This window comes from Tachysurus fulvidraco, chromosome 12, assembly GCF_022655615.1.
Source record: "Tachysurus fulvidraco isolate hzauxx_2018 chromosome 12, HZAU_PFXX_2.0, whole genome shotgun sequence".
NCBI lineage: Eukaryota > Metazoa > Chordata > Actinopteri > Siluriformes > Bagridae > Tachysurus > Tachysurus fulvidraco.
Window position 1 is genome coordinate 15,709,870 of NC_062529.1, and position 14,341 is coordinate 15,724,210.

The following is a 14,341-nucleotide window of genomic DNA, read 5'->3' on the forward strand; positions in this document are numbered from 1 at the left end:
AATAATAATAATAATAATAATAATAATAATAATAATAATAATAATAACAACAACAACAACAACAACAACAACAACAACAATAATAATAATAATAATAATAATAATAATAATAATAATAATAATAATAATAATAATGCACCAGTGAATATATCTTTACAGCGAACATGAACATCTGGGTGCCATATCTAGACCTAGTTGTACTATTTCTGTGTGTTTTGTTTTATTTTATTGAATCTATCAGTTATTTTTAGAATCTATCCTGTTACTTTTCGATTCATAATGTTTTCAAACTATGCTTGGGTTAGAAAGAAGATTGAATAAAATGAAAAGCACACACACACACACACACACACACACACACACACACACACACACACACACAAATAATACATTTAAACTGGATTATATACGACTTAAAAACATTTCTGATTTTATGATACCGAAGCTTAATGTATTCTCTTAGTTCCTATTCTTCCTATTTCATCCCTTCCTGTTATTCTTGCCATCTTTCTTCCTCTATCATATGAGAGATTTATTTTACTACAATAAGTTTTTTTCATTTAGTGCATTATTTTTGGATTTGGATCTGTATGTGATATGTGGTTGAGATACTGCACTGTATTTGTAATTGTTAAATCATGTCTTTGTTTCTTGCAAATAATTATCTTTGTCTAAAAGTCTAACAAAAAACAGAGAGAGAGAGAGAGAGAGAGAGAGAGAGAGAGAGAGAGAGAGAGAGAGAGAGAGAGAGAGAGAGAGAGAAGTAGAGAGTCCTTGCTGCGATGTTTTAGTTAACTACAAATGTGTAAAATTTTGGCTTCTCAAGAGGAAAGTTGGGCAGGCAAGAATTAATCTTTTTATGGAAGAAAAGCATAATTAAAAAGAGTGGCCAGGCTGAGGCAAGTGGAAAATAGCTGGCATTCTTCTGTACCACAACTGCTTAGCTGGAGTAGAATACGTCGGCCCTATAGGGCAAAGTCAATTGATCTTTCTTCTGTGTAGAAGCACGTGATAAAGATGGGTGGACTGATGTCAGATGAATCACATGGTAATGGAATGGAATGGAGTCCAATAAATAGGACGAGATGATTCTGTCCCCTGAGACACTGGCTTCATGCTCAAGTTTTGTATTAGATACTTACTACAGAGTGTAAGGGTCCTTGCAGCATTATTATTTTCTCCATCCCCCATCCTGTGCATGACTGTGGCAGACATATGGCTACGGTGAGACAGCTGGGTCCCGGGTTCAAAGGACACCAATTCTTGGCCATGTCTCTCGATGCCTGGCATTGATTGACATAGTGTCCATGTCCTTGGAGATTAATTAGAGTCAGCGCAGGTTCTAACCATATTTCACAGGAAGCATGGGCAGTCCATCTTCAATAATGACCTGGTAGGTCATCACACTGATGAGTAAGGAGTATTATAGGCGTGTGGTAGTCTAGTGGTTAAGGTGTTGGGCTACTAATTGGAAGGTTGTGAGTTCGATCCCAGGTCTACCAAGCTACCACTATTCTGCCCCTGAGCAAGACCCTTAACCCTCAGTTGTATAAAAAAAATGAGATGCTGTAAATGTTATAGAAAAATAAATAGAAGTATTATCCCAAAGTCACTTCATATCTATACACACAAACTGTACATTTACCCTCAGACTCGTGTGTGGATGCTGAGGAGCCCCACTCTGCTTTGGCACTTGTGTTTCTGCAGCTGTTACACTGCACATGTGACTAAAAAAAGCCTTATAATTTCAAAACCAGCTAAAATCTATTTGGAACATGTGAATTATGAAGAAAATTGCTGAACCAGCCTTTAACAATACCCTTGTCTGAGATTCATTCCCACTTTGTATGAAAAATGCACCACTACACAATTTCCTTACACATCACTATCATAACTGGGTTGCATGTAAACTTGATCCTTTTTTCCTTTAAAGTGGCCCAGTGTGTGCCTAGTATAAAACTTGAAGCCCTTTAGATTTCTATTTATGATTAGCATCATACAGAATAATGATTTATACACAGCACAGTTCAGAAGGTATCTATGTAAAATAAATAAAAGAATAAACCCTGAAGGTTTACAACAAATAACAGTGATCGTGAATCAGGGCGAAATAACGTTTTTCCAAATCAAACATTTTTTAGTATACAGTATGTAAGGATTTCTTAAAGACAAAGGAGAGGGGTGTAACCTGTGAAGTGAATACGATGTACTCTCAGAAAATAGGTTATTAAATGCTACCAGTCCTTGTCACTGGGGTGGAACCATCATTTTTTTTTCATCGTTAGTGTGTAGCTTTTACCAAGAAAAGTGCACGTTGTAAAAATGTTAAGCTTTACTCTAAAAGGTCATACAGGTCCAGTTATGTACATTCATTATTTCTTTAAAAGTGCATTTTATGAACATTTCCAGGTAAAAATACATATTAAAGGTATAAAAATAAAAATATGAACCCCAGGGACAAGGTACTTTTTTGAAACTCTGTTACAGTCAACCTAACAGATATTTTTAAAACACACACTCTCACACGCTCACACACACACACACACACACACACACACACACACACACACACACACACACACACACACACACACACACACACACACACACACACACACACACACACACAGAGCCAAGTGAGAGGGAGAATATGTTAGATCAAAAACCTGAGAGCTCCATCTGTGAGGTGTGATTTAATCAGTTAGCTAGTGAACCTCACAAGAGCCAAGCAATTTGCACAATGATGCCATGCACAAATTAGAAGAGAAAAAACAAAGACTGGCAATCCTCTTCTCTATAAGCAGTAAAATAAAATGAGCATCATATTTGGATTTTTAAAAATACTCTTGCAGTTGTTTCTCTTGCAGTTGGTTTACAGACACACATACTCGTTCCCGGTATGTTGTGGGCTCTTTACTGGTTCTCTCCTGTGTGTGTGTGTGTGTGTGTGTGTGTGTGTGTGTGTGTGTGTGTGTGTGTGTGTGTGTGTGTGTGTGTGTGTGTGTGTGTGTGTGTGTGTGTGTGTGTGTGTGTGTGTGTGTGTGTGTGTGTGTGTGTGTGTGTGTGTGTGTGTGTGTGTGGTGTTGATTATACTGCAACCTCTCTGAGTGTCAATGCTGTGCTGGTGGATAATTAAATCTCCCCGGTGTGCTCCACTTCCCCTCCACCCCCCATTCTGCTGGGTTGGCCGTAATCCTGTCAGACAGGGAGCACCTTTGTTGCTGATTAAGGTTTGTCGCCCAGAGATTTTTATTGGCTGCCCAATGGTGCGTTGCATATACATTTATCAAGAACAATTGGCTAGCTAGCCAACGGTGTCCACCCATCCTGCAAACTGGAACAACAGTGCGAGAGAGAGAGAGAGAGAGAGAGAGAGAGAGAGAGAGTATACGGGTGAGGTGGGAATACGACTGGCACAAGCAAGCAAAATATTATAGATATTATCAAAGGAAGTAATTGAATTAAATGTATTTTTTCAGGCTCTGTAGCACAGGTGATATAACTGGGGGCTGCCTGCTTGACAATTGTTTGAGTGTAATGTCTTAATAACATGGTTCTGTGTAACTAGATCTCTCAATTATACAGTGTTGTGTTCACATTTACAAGCACATCTAGCTGGATTGGATTTCAATGATGCGTAGTGGCAGAGCTCTTTAAAGTTTTAAAGTAGATACAAAGAGCAGCTGGTGGTAAACTGCTCAAGTATTTACCCCCACACCTATGGAAAGAATTCTTTTACTGGAAACAATTCATTAAAAAATCAGGATTGTATTTATTCTCCCAGACATGAGATGTATTTGTAAATTATAATGTACTTCATAGACTGTCATATTATATATGTATATTATTATATATGCATATATGTATACATTATATATATAAAATGCCTTTTTAGATAGATAACCAGTATATTAGCATTTGAAATTGTTGGTCCAGACATGTCCCAGACATTAATTTTATTCTTTCCAGCTCATCATTGAGCAGAGGCTTTTGTGTGCCTGCAGTAATAAAGAATAATAAAAACAAAAAAAATCCTTCTGATAATAAATTTTCATTTAATAGAGAGAGAGAGAGAGAGTGTGTGTGTTGTTTTTTAACTATGGTGCAGGTCTAAGAAGGCAGATTAGGTGTACAGAGGTGACATTGGCTTAAACACTTTTCCTTTGATGCACGTAACTTCCTTTTTTAGAGGATATCTGGAAAAAAATTATGAAGAAATGAGGTCACCAAATCTGTAGAATACTGAGTTATATTTTATAGTGATGATAAACCTTTTGCATATAGCAGCAGCTGAATTTTGTCGTTTTTGCCACGGGTAATATGTCATAGTGTTCATGGTGTGACTAAACTGTAAGAAGACTCATTTTATAACATCTGAATTAAAAAGTGTATTCAGCATTTTCTTCTGCCTGCATGTCTCATTTCATTGCAGTTCTCTAAAGATGCAGATTCAAGCTTTGCCTGCTTCTGTGCGTGTGTCTTTTAAAATGGGACGTTTATTTTAGGACAGGTTGGTTTCAGCTGTAAGTTTTCATGGGGCTTATTGTGTTTTTTTGATTTTTCAAAGGTACAAGAGCTTTTAAATGCTGTTAAATGGTAAGATAAATGAATCTTAAATGTCACTGTGAATATCTAGAAGAGGGAAATTAGTTGTCCTTATAACATTTAATTAATAATGTCTGTTAAGTAATGAATAACCATGAATATTAATACCTTACCAGGAAAATAGCTGAAACTTAAATATGTATCTGTAATTCTTAATATCTTCACGTATATTGCAGTAATATTTGTCAAAAAAAAGCATATTTGTACTGCTTGGAAATCTTCTAGTACCTGACACACCAGTTTCTGCTGTTTTCTAAACTAAATCGATTATCAGTGTGCATGATTGTGAAATCATGGTGGCTCAATAAAACACCATAGTCTGTACTGTAATGTAAACAGAAATGAATAAAGGAGCAGATGTAACTGGATTTATTATTCTTATGTTTATGTTTATGTTATAGAAATCTTCTATACCTATAATGTAATGCACACTGTTTTCAGATGAGAAATGACCTTCAGTAATGTTACAGCTGCATTTCAGGGCTTTAAGAATAAAAGGTCATTTTCAACTCCCTACTAGCTTTAAGCCTCAACATCTCATTTTGGCGTGTTACATCCAATAATATAATAATGAAAAGAGTTTCAATATAGCTGCGTCTGCATTAGATTTATGATCATTCAAAATCTGTGTCTTTGATGGACACTATTTAGCATTGACTATAAACTATCCTTTAATAAGAAAAAAAAGTAATTTTTAAATTAAATTTGTTGCTAAGTCTTTCACCTTCAGGAAGTTATACCTTGAAAAATTATTTAACATCCATGTGCTTATATGTAAGTCATTATTTCATTTGAATTTCTTTTCAGAACCATCAAATATAACTATGCAATAAACTACAGCCACTATGATTTAAGAATACTTTATAGTAAATGAGCAAATAAGAAGATTGAGTTAAGTCCACAGATTTATATATGCGTTCAGTTGTACAAAGGTATAAAAGGATTGAGCACTGATGATTTGAAAACGGTGATAAATCAATAGATTTACAGATTGATTCTTGGGTATCACATGCTCCAATATGCTCATCTAATTCTATTCGAATGGAGTTCCTTTAATTTATGAATTTCCTTACTGTTTTATGCACCTGGAAAATTCAAGTAAAATTGATGAATGTGTTTGGAAATGGTCATATTTTATGAGGTTTATATCTTTATGCCTTTATATCTTTGAAGTATGTATGTATTTTTTCTGGAATGCTGTGAAAACAAATTTGTCTCTCAATATGGATGCAGAAAAACAGTAGAAGCACTATATGTGTGTAGCCAGAATGAATATTGCCGCAATCTTACCACATGCAGACACAAAGGAGGAAAGGGAGAGAGAGATAGAGAGAGAGAAAAAAAGCAGAGGGAGGGAACCAGAGAGAGAGACAGGGAGAGGGGGGGGGGAAGAGAAATGCTGAGATATTTACATATTTTCACATTCAGCAGGGAAGGTTTTTTATTAAAGCTTTTTGTGTGTGTGGATTGCATACACAATCACAATGTGCTCAGTTCAGTGACATCTCGGTTTAGAGTTGTGTGGGCTCTCATGACAGTTTATTAAAGTCTGTGTGTATCTCACTGATTCAAGATAAATGCAGTTTTGGAATGTTGGTCATAGGACAGAAAGGGGAGGAGAGAAAAAGGCTGAGTGTTGCATTGCACTGTCCGGCCGATCAGGCACGTTATACTTTTCTTCCCTGTAGCATTGTTTATGAGTTTAGGAATTAGTTTCTGAGCTTTGGAAACCTGAAACATCTCTTCGGAGTTGAAGATTGATGTGAGAGTTACCAGCTCCTCCATCTTCAGTCTTGCATTGCAGAGTCATTATGGCAGATGCTGCAGTGAGCGAGTCCCTAGATCATCCTTGATGCTCAGTCCCCACACTGCGGTCAACATTTTTCTTACCGTTTCTATTTCCTCCTGACCTTCAGGAAGAGCGAATATCTGAAGACACTACATTGCACTATTTCTTACGCAACAAATAAAGACAGGAACGGAAAAAAGGGAAAGACCAACTCCCAAGCAATAGCAGCCGAGACCCCGCAATTCCTCGACAACATCCTAATGCTCTCTAATATGCTTTCTTAAACATGCAGCTCTTTACTTGACCTTAGAATTCAAAGGGTAAAAAAGTCCTAATAACTGGAAAATACTGTGTGAAATTTTGGATAGACTCAATCAAAATATTTCCCAGGTCACAGTTATGAAGCGCATTCAGAATAGATGGAAACAAACGTTATTTAAATATAGGAAATTCCTAACATTACTGATAAGGAATGATATTTCATTCAAATCAGTTTTCGTACCTCATACTGACACTTAATGCAGCACATTTCTTTCTTAGTGCCTGAGATAGACGCATGCCAGGTCACAGAGAGATGCAGAGAAAGCCTCAGGGCTCCAAACGGCTGTGGTGTACATTTCTTTCACTTGTTTGCTCTGATGAATTTTTTTTTTCTTATTTTCCTGGGTTACACAGACAGCTGTTAGGTGGGAAAAATGTAGCACCAGAGGAAGTTCTCATTGTCCATATTTTGATTTTCCGTTATATAATATATAATTTCTTATAAAATATGTGTGCTATCATTTTTTTATCACCTACTGTGGCGAATAAAGAGATTATTGTGTACAAAAAAGACCAGCACTTTGTTTATTTCTCGGTCATTTTTCGTTTTCAAGTTAAAAGAGAAAAATGCCGAATATCTGTATATTTATATATATTTATATTTTTTTAATTTAAATCACAACGAATAGACTTCAAGCAAACCTGGGCGGTGTTTAGCAATCCGAGCAAGGAATCCGCTTTCATAATGTCTATAATAATAATTATTATTATTAGAGATTTTTTATATATATATGTTTGTATACATATGCATCTTATGTACAAGTATGGCACTTAATTACACGAAAAAGATAAAGAACACTTAACAAATGAAAGCCGTGGGCGCTTTGGTGGGTTTAAAATTAAGGTAAGCGTTTGCAGCAAATCCACTAAAGCTCTGGAATGGTTACATACATTAAGGTCAGCGGTGCAACACAGGCAACAAAAAATAAAGTATTTTATATATTATAGGAACATATTCGTCCCTCATATTATTCTATCTTATTTTATAGGGTTAGGCTGAATGTGGACTTAGTCGAACTGTTGTGCGTTGTACCTACAGTATAGCTAAAATGTAATGATGTGGGACAAAAAGCCGGTGGAAAATCGCGTAAAAACACCGATAACGGCACAATGAGAGATGTGCGTGGCCCGGGTTTTATCGTTATTTAGTGCAAAACGCATTTACTCTCTTCAAGTACCTACAACTAAGCGGCCCACAGGAGAGTAAATGCGCGGTGTACACTGTCCTTGTGCTCCAAACGGCACGGAGAAAAGTCGCATCAGCGCAAACGTGTCAGCCATCCTCCACGCCGTCCTTAAAGGACAAGAAAACAGAAAAAATTACCCACTCCTTTAACTGATGACACGTTATAGCGGCGAGCAGAGCCGTCCATCTCGTCCATGTGTGCTGGATACTTGGTTATACTGAACTACACATATGCAGAGTCACTGGACTGAGTGCGGCCGAAATTCGGTACGCTCAGGCGGGGCAAGTCCTTGTTTCTGATCTCGTAGATGGACTTTCTTCGAGCCTGCACTCCTCTTACGGCCGTTTTGATTTTCCTCCAGCCCAGATGATTGAGCTCGGCCAGATTGAGTATAACGCAGAAGCCGCTGACAGCAAACATGAACACCAGGAAGACCGTTTTCTCCGTTGGCCTTGACACATAGCACTCGACCTCTTTGATGCACGGGTACCGGTCGCACTCGTACACGGCGGGCACATTGAATCCGTACAGGAAGTACTGGCCCACTAGGAAGCCAATTTCCAGGACGTTTCTGAAAACCACTTGAATTATGTAAAACCTGGAGATGCCCTCCTGACGCCTCATTTTGGACTTGCCAGGCCGCAAATTTGGGTTGGGCATTTCTTTAACCTCCAAGCAGTCGGGTTCAGCCTCTTTATTGGAGTTCTCAGCATTTTGCAGAACTCCGTTCCCGATCGTGTTCTTTATCTTTTTGCTGTCCTCTCGCTTCAGTGAGTCTTGGTCCTTATCCACGGTGAGATACACGGTGGAGAAGCGGCGGTCCTTCTGTTTTGCAGACTGATGAACCGAGTAGGTGATGAAGCAAAGGCTCGGGGTGCAGACCATGATTATTTGAAACACCCAGTATCTTATGTGTGAGATTGGGAAGGCCTTGTCGTAGCACGCTTGGTTACAGCCCGGCTGTAAAGCGTTACAGACAAACATTGTTTGTTCGTCGTCGTAAACTGTCTCTCCAACTATGGCTACGATTAGGATCCGGAAGATCACCACCACTGTTAATAGGATCCTAAAGCATACAAGCAAATAAAGAAACAGAACATGACTAAGCGTCTGAACTTAATTATTATGTTAAAATGATTTTTTTACGATATAAAAAATATTTGAAAAAGCAAACAGCAGCACGAGATCTGGGAGCTGTCCAGTGCTGAAACTCAAGCGCATGTTGAATGCGGTGCGCGTAAAACTCGCCGCTCATGTGGTTAGGATGGATTTTCTTTTTTAACTCCCTAAAATGCAATTAAAATATTGTATAGTTTGAGCAGTAAATAAAATGTTATTTAGAACGGAATTATATTTATCTTTTTTTAAAAGAAGTAAAGTAGGCTGTTGCGCCCTTCTTTGCGCACGCCCAGTGAATGATGTTCACCTATTAAACCAGCTCCAAAACCTACTATAAATGAAATGATACTCACTCTCATCGACAAATATAGATGGCTTTTTGACTTACCTTCCGATCATAGTAGAGTGCTGCTGGACAGCAGCCTCTAGGAGCCTCTCGAGTATGGTCCATTCCCCCATTTCTGTTCATTCGGAGACGAGAGCGCACAGCACTTCGCACTCAATCCGCGGGGAAAAAACACTAGACTATTTCCTTTTTATTGTCCAATGGGCCCGATTTTTTCTGCCCAAAACATTGATCACGGTTCTTGTGCCCTGCGCCGTGGTCAGTTGTTATGCCAGGGGATCACCGGGCGATCCTACTTTTACTTGTCTTCCAGTCCGAAGTGCTGATTAAAATATGAGCCCTCCTATTTTCGATCCTCAGATCAAGTTGATAGGTCGCGCGGCGTGTGACTGGTGGGAGGTTGGATATAATGCCTCGCCAGTGCTAATCTCCTTTAATAGTTCTTCCTGCGTCACGGGGCACAAAGGTCTGCAAAAAGCTGTCCAAACACGAGACAATTCTTATTTACAATAATTGTGTAGATGATGGACCGCAGGAATGGTGACTCGCGTTGAGCTCTGCAGAAGCACCGGGTAGAAGAACAGAGTTTTGCACAATGATGCTGAAACTAAATAGAGTCAAGGATGCAGAGGGGGTGGCCAGTGAAGTGTTATTGGCTTAAACACAGGATGTGTCCTATTTTTTTCTCTGTCATACTTGTTGCTATCACGGCCACGAGCGCCTTCCCTGAGGAATTCCCCGTCCTCTTGGACTGTACTTCTCTAAGCTGTTTTTTTCTTTTTGTTTTCACTGCGACCATTCCTCATTCCTAATGCTTCTTAAGAAGCTACCGCGAGCTGCTCAGCGCGAGGAGCTCTGAGACTCTAATCGCTTTATCGCCGTGATGTGGATAAAAATAGGAACGTCATCTCCGGCCCCGCCCTTTGTTTCACCCTCAAATCCTGCACGATCACACCCAAATGTATTTAACGGCACTTTATTAAGGTACAGATAATCGTATCGGAAAATCCCTTTAAAGATTGGTTTGAAGATATCTTGGGTCATCGCCCATGACATGCGCATGCATGATACACCCAAAAATGTTACTAAACTGTATCTATCCGTATCGCTGGAATAATGGCGTCGAAGGTACACATTGTTGTTCTGTGAATATATTTCTTTTACGTATAAAAGGTGTATGCATTGTAACTTTACCGCTTTAAACTAAAACCATTTATAATTCATTTATGAACCTCGTTTATAAGGCTTGCGTTTCCAGATGAGAGGTACAGAAGGTGTATTCTCAAGGGTGTCACCCCACTGACAAGAGAAAGGAGTCAAATAGACTGTTTGTCTTAACGTTCTTTAGAGAAGCCTTACAAGGTATTAATCCATGTTTTTGTTTTGTGATCATCTTCATTGGAGCACAGTGTATGCAAACTGACAATCACTGACTACACAACTTCTGTGTCAATCTACTAATAGGACAGTAAGGCTGTAAATGAAGAAAGCTGTTTACTGAAACTTGTTTTTCCTTAAAAAGAATGAGATATAATTGTCATTAGATGACTTTATGCCTGAAATATTTTGTTACAGCCGTCCAGTGAACTCTCATATACTCTCGTATTAAAATATTTGTTTTAAATATATGAAGAAATGTATAAGATGCATATATTCATATTCTCCTTGTTGGTGTAGCCCATGGAGTGCCACAGGCCCCTCCATAACACTGCAGTTTTCATTTCACACAAACAATAAATCCAGATCATTGTTTAATAGGAAACCTGTACCTATAAATCCAGTGCAACATAAAACAGCATTTGTGCTTATAAATAATGCACTCTTTAGTATTTGTGCAGGTGACTGAGTGTAGCAGTTGATGATGTTTAAAAGCACTTTTGGTGGACAATGGAGGGTCCAGCGTCATCATATTCCTCTTTACTTATCCACATCTGCTTGGAAGGTGGAGAGGGAGGACAAAATGGAGCCTACAATCCAAAAAGATTACTTACATTCAAGAGGAACAATTATCTAAAACAGACAAGAGAGCCAAATGCTTACAATCTATAGAACAGGATAGAATAGAATAGAATAGAATAGAATAGAAATTACCTAAATTTTCATTGTGCTAGGGGCGAGAGGATTCACGGTGGTGCCACCAGAGAGGACATTGTTGGCATACAGATCCTTACGAATGTCAATATCACACTTTATAATGCTGTTGTATGTTGTTTCATGAATTCCAGCAGATTCCATTCCTGTGGCAATAAAAAGTAAGCAGTTTTGTGAGTCTAAACAAAGGAAAGCATCAGTGACTCTAGACCGAGAAAAAAAAATATTGTCCATTATCTTAAACAACCCTAAGCATATAACAGTTAAAATTGCTTTACATTCTCAGGTGTGAAATACATATTCAATATGTAGTACATATTCAGTGCACTACAATATACAAATTATATACACACTTCTTTGGAGCAAATATTATAATGATCAGCAAGCTTGAGCAGCTTATCAACTTAAAAACCCTCTTAGAGCAGTGCAATAGTCCCAGGCAACTTAAATGATTGCATATTTTTTTATTTTATTTTGTCATACCATTAGATAAAAATAACAGCACACTAGGTTAAGAATAATGACATCTTGTTTCAAATAGTTAATCCCATGACTTTAAAATTTCAAAATTGGATATTTTAACCCATAATGCAAGAATGATGTAAGATTGTACCTATAAAAGAAGGATGGAACAGAGTCTCAGGACAGCGGAATCTTTCATTTCCGATGGTGATCATCTGTCTATCAGGCAACTCGTAGTTCTTTTCCAAAGAGGAAGAGGAGATGGCTTTAGCCACCTCATTCGCAAAGTCCAATGCCACATAGTATAGCTTCTCTTTAATGTCCTGCACAATCTCACATTCAGCTGCAGAATACATTGTGATAGTTGTATTTCTTCATGCAAAATCTGGATATATTAAAGAGTAAGGTCTGATGCAAACATTCATGACATAAAGTGTACCTTTCAAGGAGTAGCAAGGAAGTTTCCAAAGGAGTACAAAGGAGTAACCACACTCAGTCAGGATTTTCATAAGGTAGTCTGTGAGGTTGGACCAGCTAGATCCAGTCTCGTGATGGCACAAGGAAGAGCATAACCCTAATAAATGGGCACATTGTAGATCACCCGAGTCAAGCACAATACCTAGAAGAGCAAGTATTTTTAGCACGATTAGACACAGCTATTAATGACATGAATCAAAACTTTTTCACTCGCATGAAAAACTGAAAAAGACCAAATTTTTCACTCATCAGATCCGCTCAGGCAGAGGAGCCTGAAGGCTTTTCTTTATACCGGGCAAGTGGCACACGCTTCTTGGACAATTGTCCTTATTTGGTCGATGCTCGTCCATCAGAAGGTGATACTGTGACTGAAGGGGAAGGGAGAAAACACTTGTTTCCCTTTTATGGCAATCTGTGTTAACTCCATCTGCCACAAAAGGGGCCAAAGTGGCTCAGCATATATAATAAATAATAAATCAAGCAATGGTATCACTTTATTCGCTTCATATAGTTTTGTCTGAATTTATGATTAACATAACTGTAACAATATTTAGGTGTTCTGCATAACTGTAATTGTTAAAACTATAGTTCTGTACAGTAGTTATGTCATATTTGAAGTGATTTATTTCTGTATAAATCTGTTTAGAGGAGACAATACTAACTTATATAAAAGGAACACTGACTTTTTTGATGTTGTAATATGTAAGATGTTCTTTAATAGCACAGGAACAACAGAGAAATGTTTTACTTTGAACTATAACACATTTATATGTGTCCCACATTGGGAACTCTAAAAAGAAGATAAAACCATTCAAGTCAAGTCAAGTCTAGTTATCCACTGGACACTTTTAGGAGAGTTAAAACTTTTTCTTATGTTTTGCACAAACGTTTTAACGTTTACCATCGTTGTACTTTTATGTAATTGTATTTCATTTTATTTTTATAACACTATACCGATATGTAAAATGTTAGGGATACATAATGTGGATAAATGCTGTGAAAGTCCTGTGAAATGCTGTGTAGTTCCTCTCTTTGCTCTCTAAACAACATCAAAGTTCATAGCAAATATTCCACAAGATTTTGGAAAATTCCTGTGAGATTCTGGTCCATGATGACAATTTTTCAGGTACAATTTTATGCTGCAAATGTCTCCTCTACCACATCCTAAAATCACAGAGATCACATTTTCCCCCATTCTGATGGTTGATTACTTGAAGCTGCTGGCCTGCATCTGCAGGATTTTATACATTGCCCTGCTGTCATATGATTGGATGCTTAGGTGTTGATAATAAAGTGCTCAGTGAGTGTATCTATGTATATATGTACTGGCATCACTAGGAACCATTGCTAGGACACACCTGACCATCTTCTGGGCACGGCAACTTGAGGAATGAATTTTATATGGCACTGCACATTTAGTTCCACTGTATCCTGTTCTGTGGGTTTTCTTCAAGGCTCCATGTAGGTAAGTCTAACATCGATTTATATAATATTTAGAGACAGTATATAATACACACACACACACACACACATATATATATACATACATACATACATACATACATACATAAAAGTACATAATAAATGAATGTACTTACACCACTGTGCTATAGTAAGTCCTGAGATTCCCTGAGCCAGCAGTACAGGAGAGTCCACTCCCTGTCCAGTGTGTGAGAGCCAAATTAGAAAAGCGGTATGAGGTTAATTGGATGCTCAGCATTCCATATCCTCTCTGAAAATCCCCCACATATCAGCTCAGCAAGACAGGCGGCCCTGTTTCCTCTCTCCATCTCACACTGAAATAGAATATTTCCAGCCTGGGCCCAATCTCAGCCCATGCCACATTGCCATCCCCTATGTCCCACTGTGTCCGCTCAGCCATGTCTGTCCACTGCCAGCTTTGCTTTACAGTAAGGGAAATGGAAAGAAAACAAGCACACACTT

General features: G+C 38.1%; 2 protein-coding genes across 2 annotated transcripts; both read right to left on the minus strand.

The window, feature by feature from the left end:
* Positions 1 to 5,450: 5,450 nt before the first annotated feature.
* Positions 5,451 to 10,232, minus strand: gjd2b (gap junction protein delta 2b). The gene is made up of 2 exons (XM_027172091.2): positions 9,410 to 10,232; positions 5,451 to 8,968 (listed from the first exon to the last, which is right to left on the minus strand). The coding sequence occupies exons 1-2, from the start codon at positions 9,478 to 9,480 to the stop codon at positions 8,125 to 8,127; spliced, it is 915 nt and encodes a 304-aa protein (XP_027027892.1). The 5' UTR covers positions 9,481 to 10,232; the 3' UTR covers positions 5,451 to 8,124.
* A 472-nt stretch (positions 10,233 to 10,704) lies between these two features.
* LOC113659283 (actin, alpha skeletal muscle 3-like) lies at positions 10,705 to 12,579 on the minus strand. Its single transcript, XM_047821826.1, has 4 exons — positions 12,360 to 12,579; positions 12,072 to 12,263; positions 11,459 to 11,604; positions 10,705 to 11,334 (listed from the first exon to the last, which is right to left on the minus strand). The coding sequence occupies exons 1-3, from the start codon at positions 12,427 to 12,429 to the stop codon at positions 11,459 to 11,461; spliced, it is 408 nt and encodes a 135-aa protein (XP_047677782.1). The 5' UTR covers positions 12,430 to 12,579; the 3' UTR covers positions 10,705 to 11,334.
* Between the last annotated feature and the right edge of the window lie 1,762 nt (positions 12,580 to 14,341).

What these genes read in the sequence shown, in the direction of transcription:
- gjd2b (XM_027172091.2), bottom strand. Translation starts at nt 9,480, where the DNA reads ATGGGGGAATGGACCATACTCGAGAGGCTCCTAGAGGCTGCTGTCCAG. An exon ending in CACTCTACTATGATCGGAAG is followed by an intron (nt 8,969 to 9,409) that starts GTAAGTCAAAAA and finishes TGTATGCTTTAG; the next exon opens with GATCCTATTAACAGTGGTGG.
- LOC113659283 (XM_047821826.1), bottom strand. Translation starts at nt 12,429, where the DNA reads ATGAAAATCCTGACTGAGTGTGGTTACTCCTTTGTACTCCTTTGGAAA. An exon ending in TCCTTGCTACTCCTTGAAAG is followed by an intron (nt 12,264 to 12,359) that starts GTACACTTTATG and finishes TGTATTCTGCAG; the next exon opens with CTGAATGTGAGATTGTGCAG. An exon ending in GTTCCATCCTTCTTTTATAG is followed by an intron (nt 11,605 to 12,071) that starts GTACAATCTTAC and finishes TTATTGCCACAG; the next exon opens with GAATGGAATCTGCTGGAATT.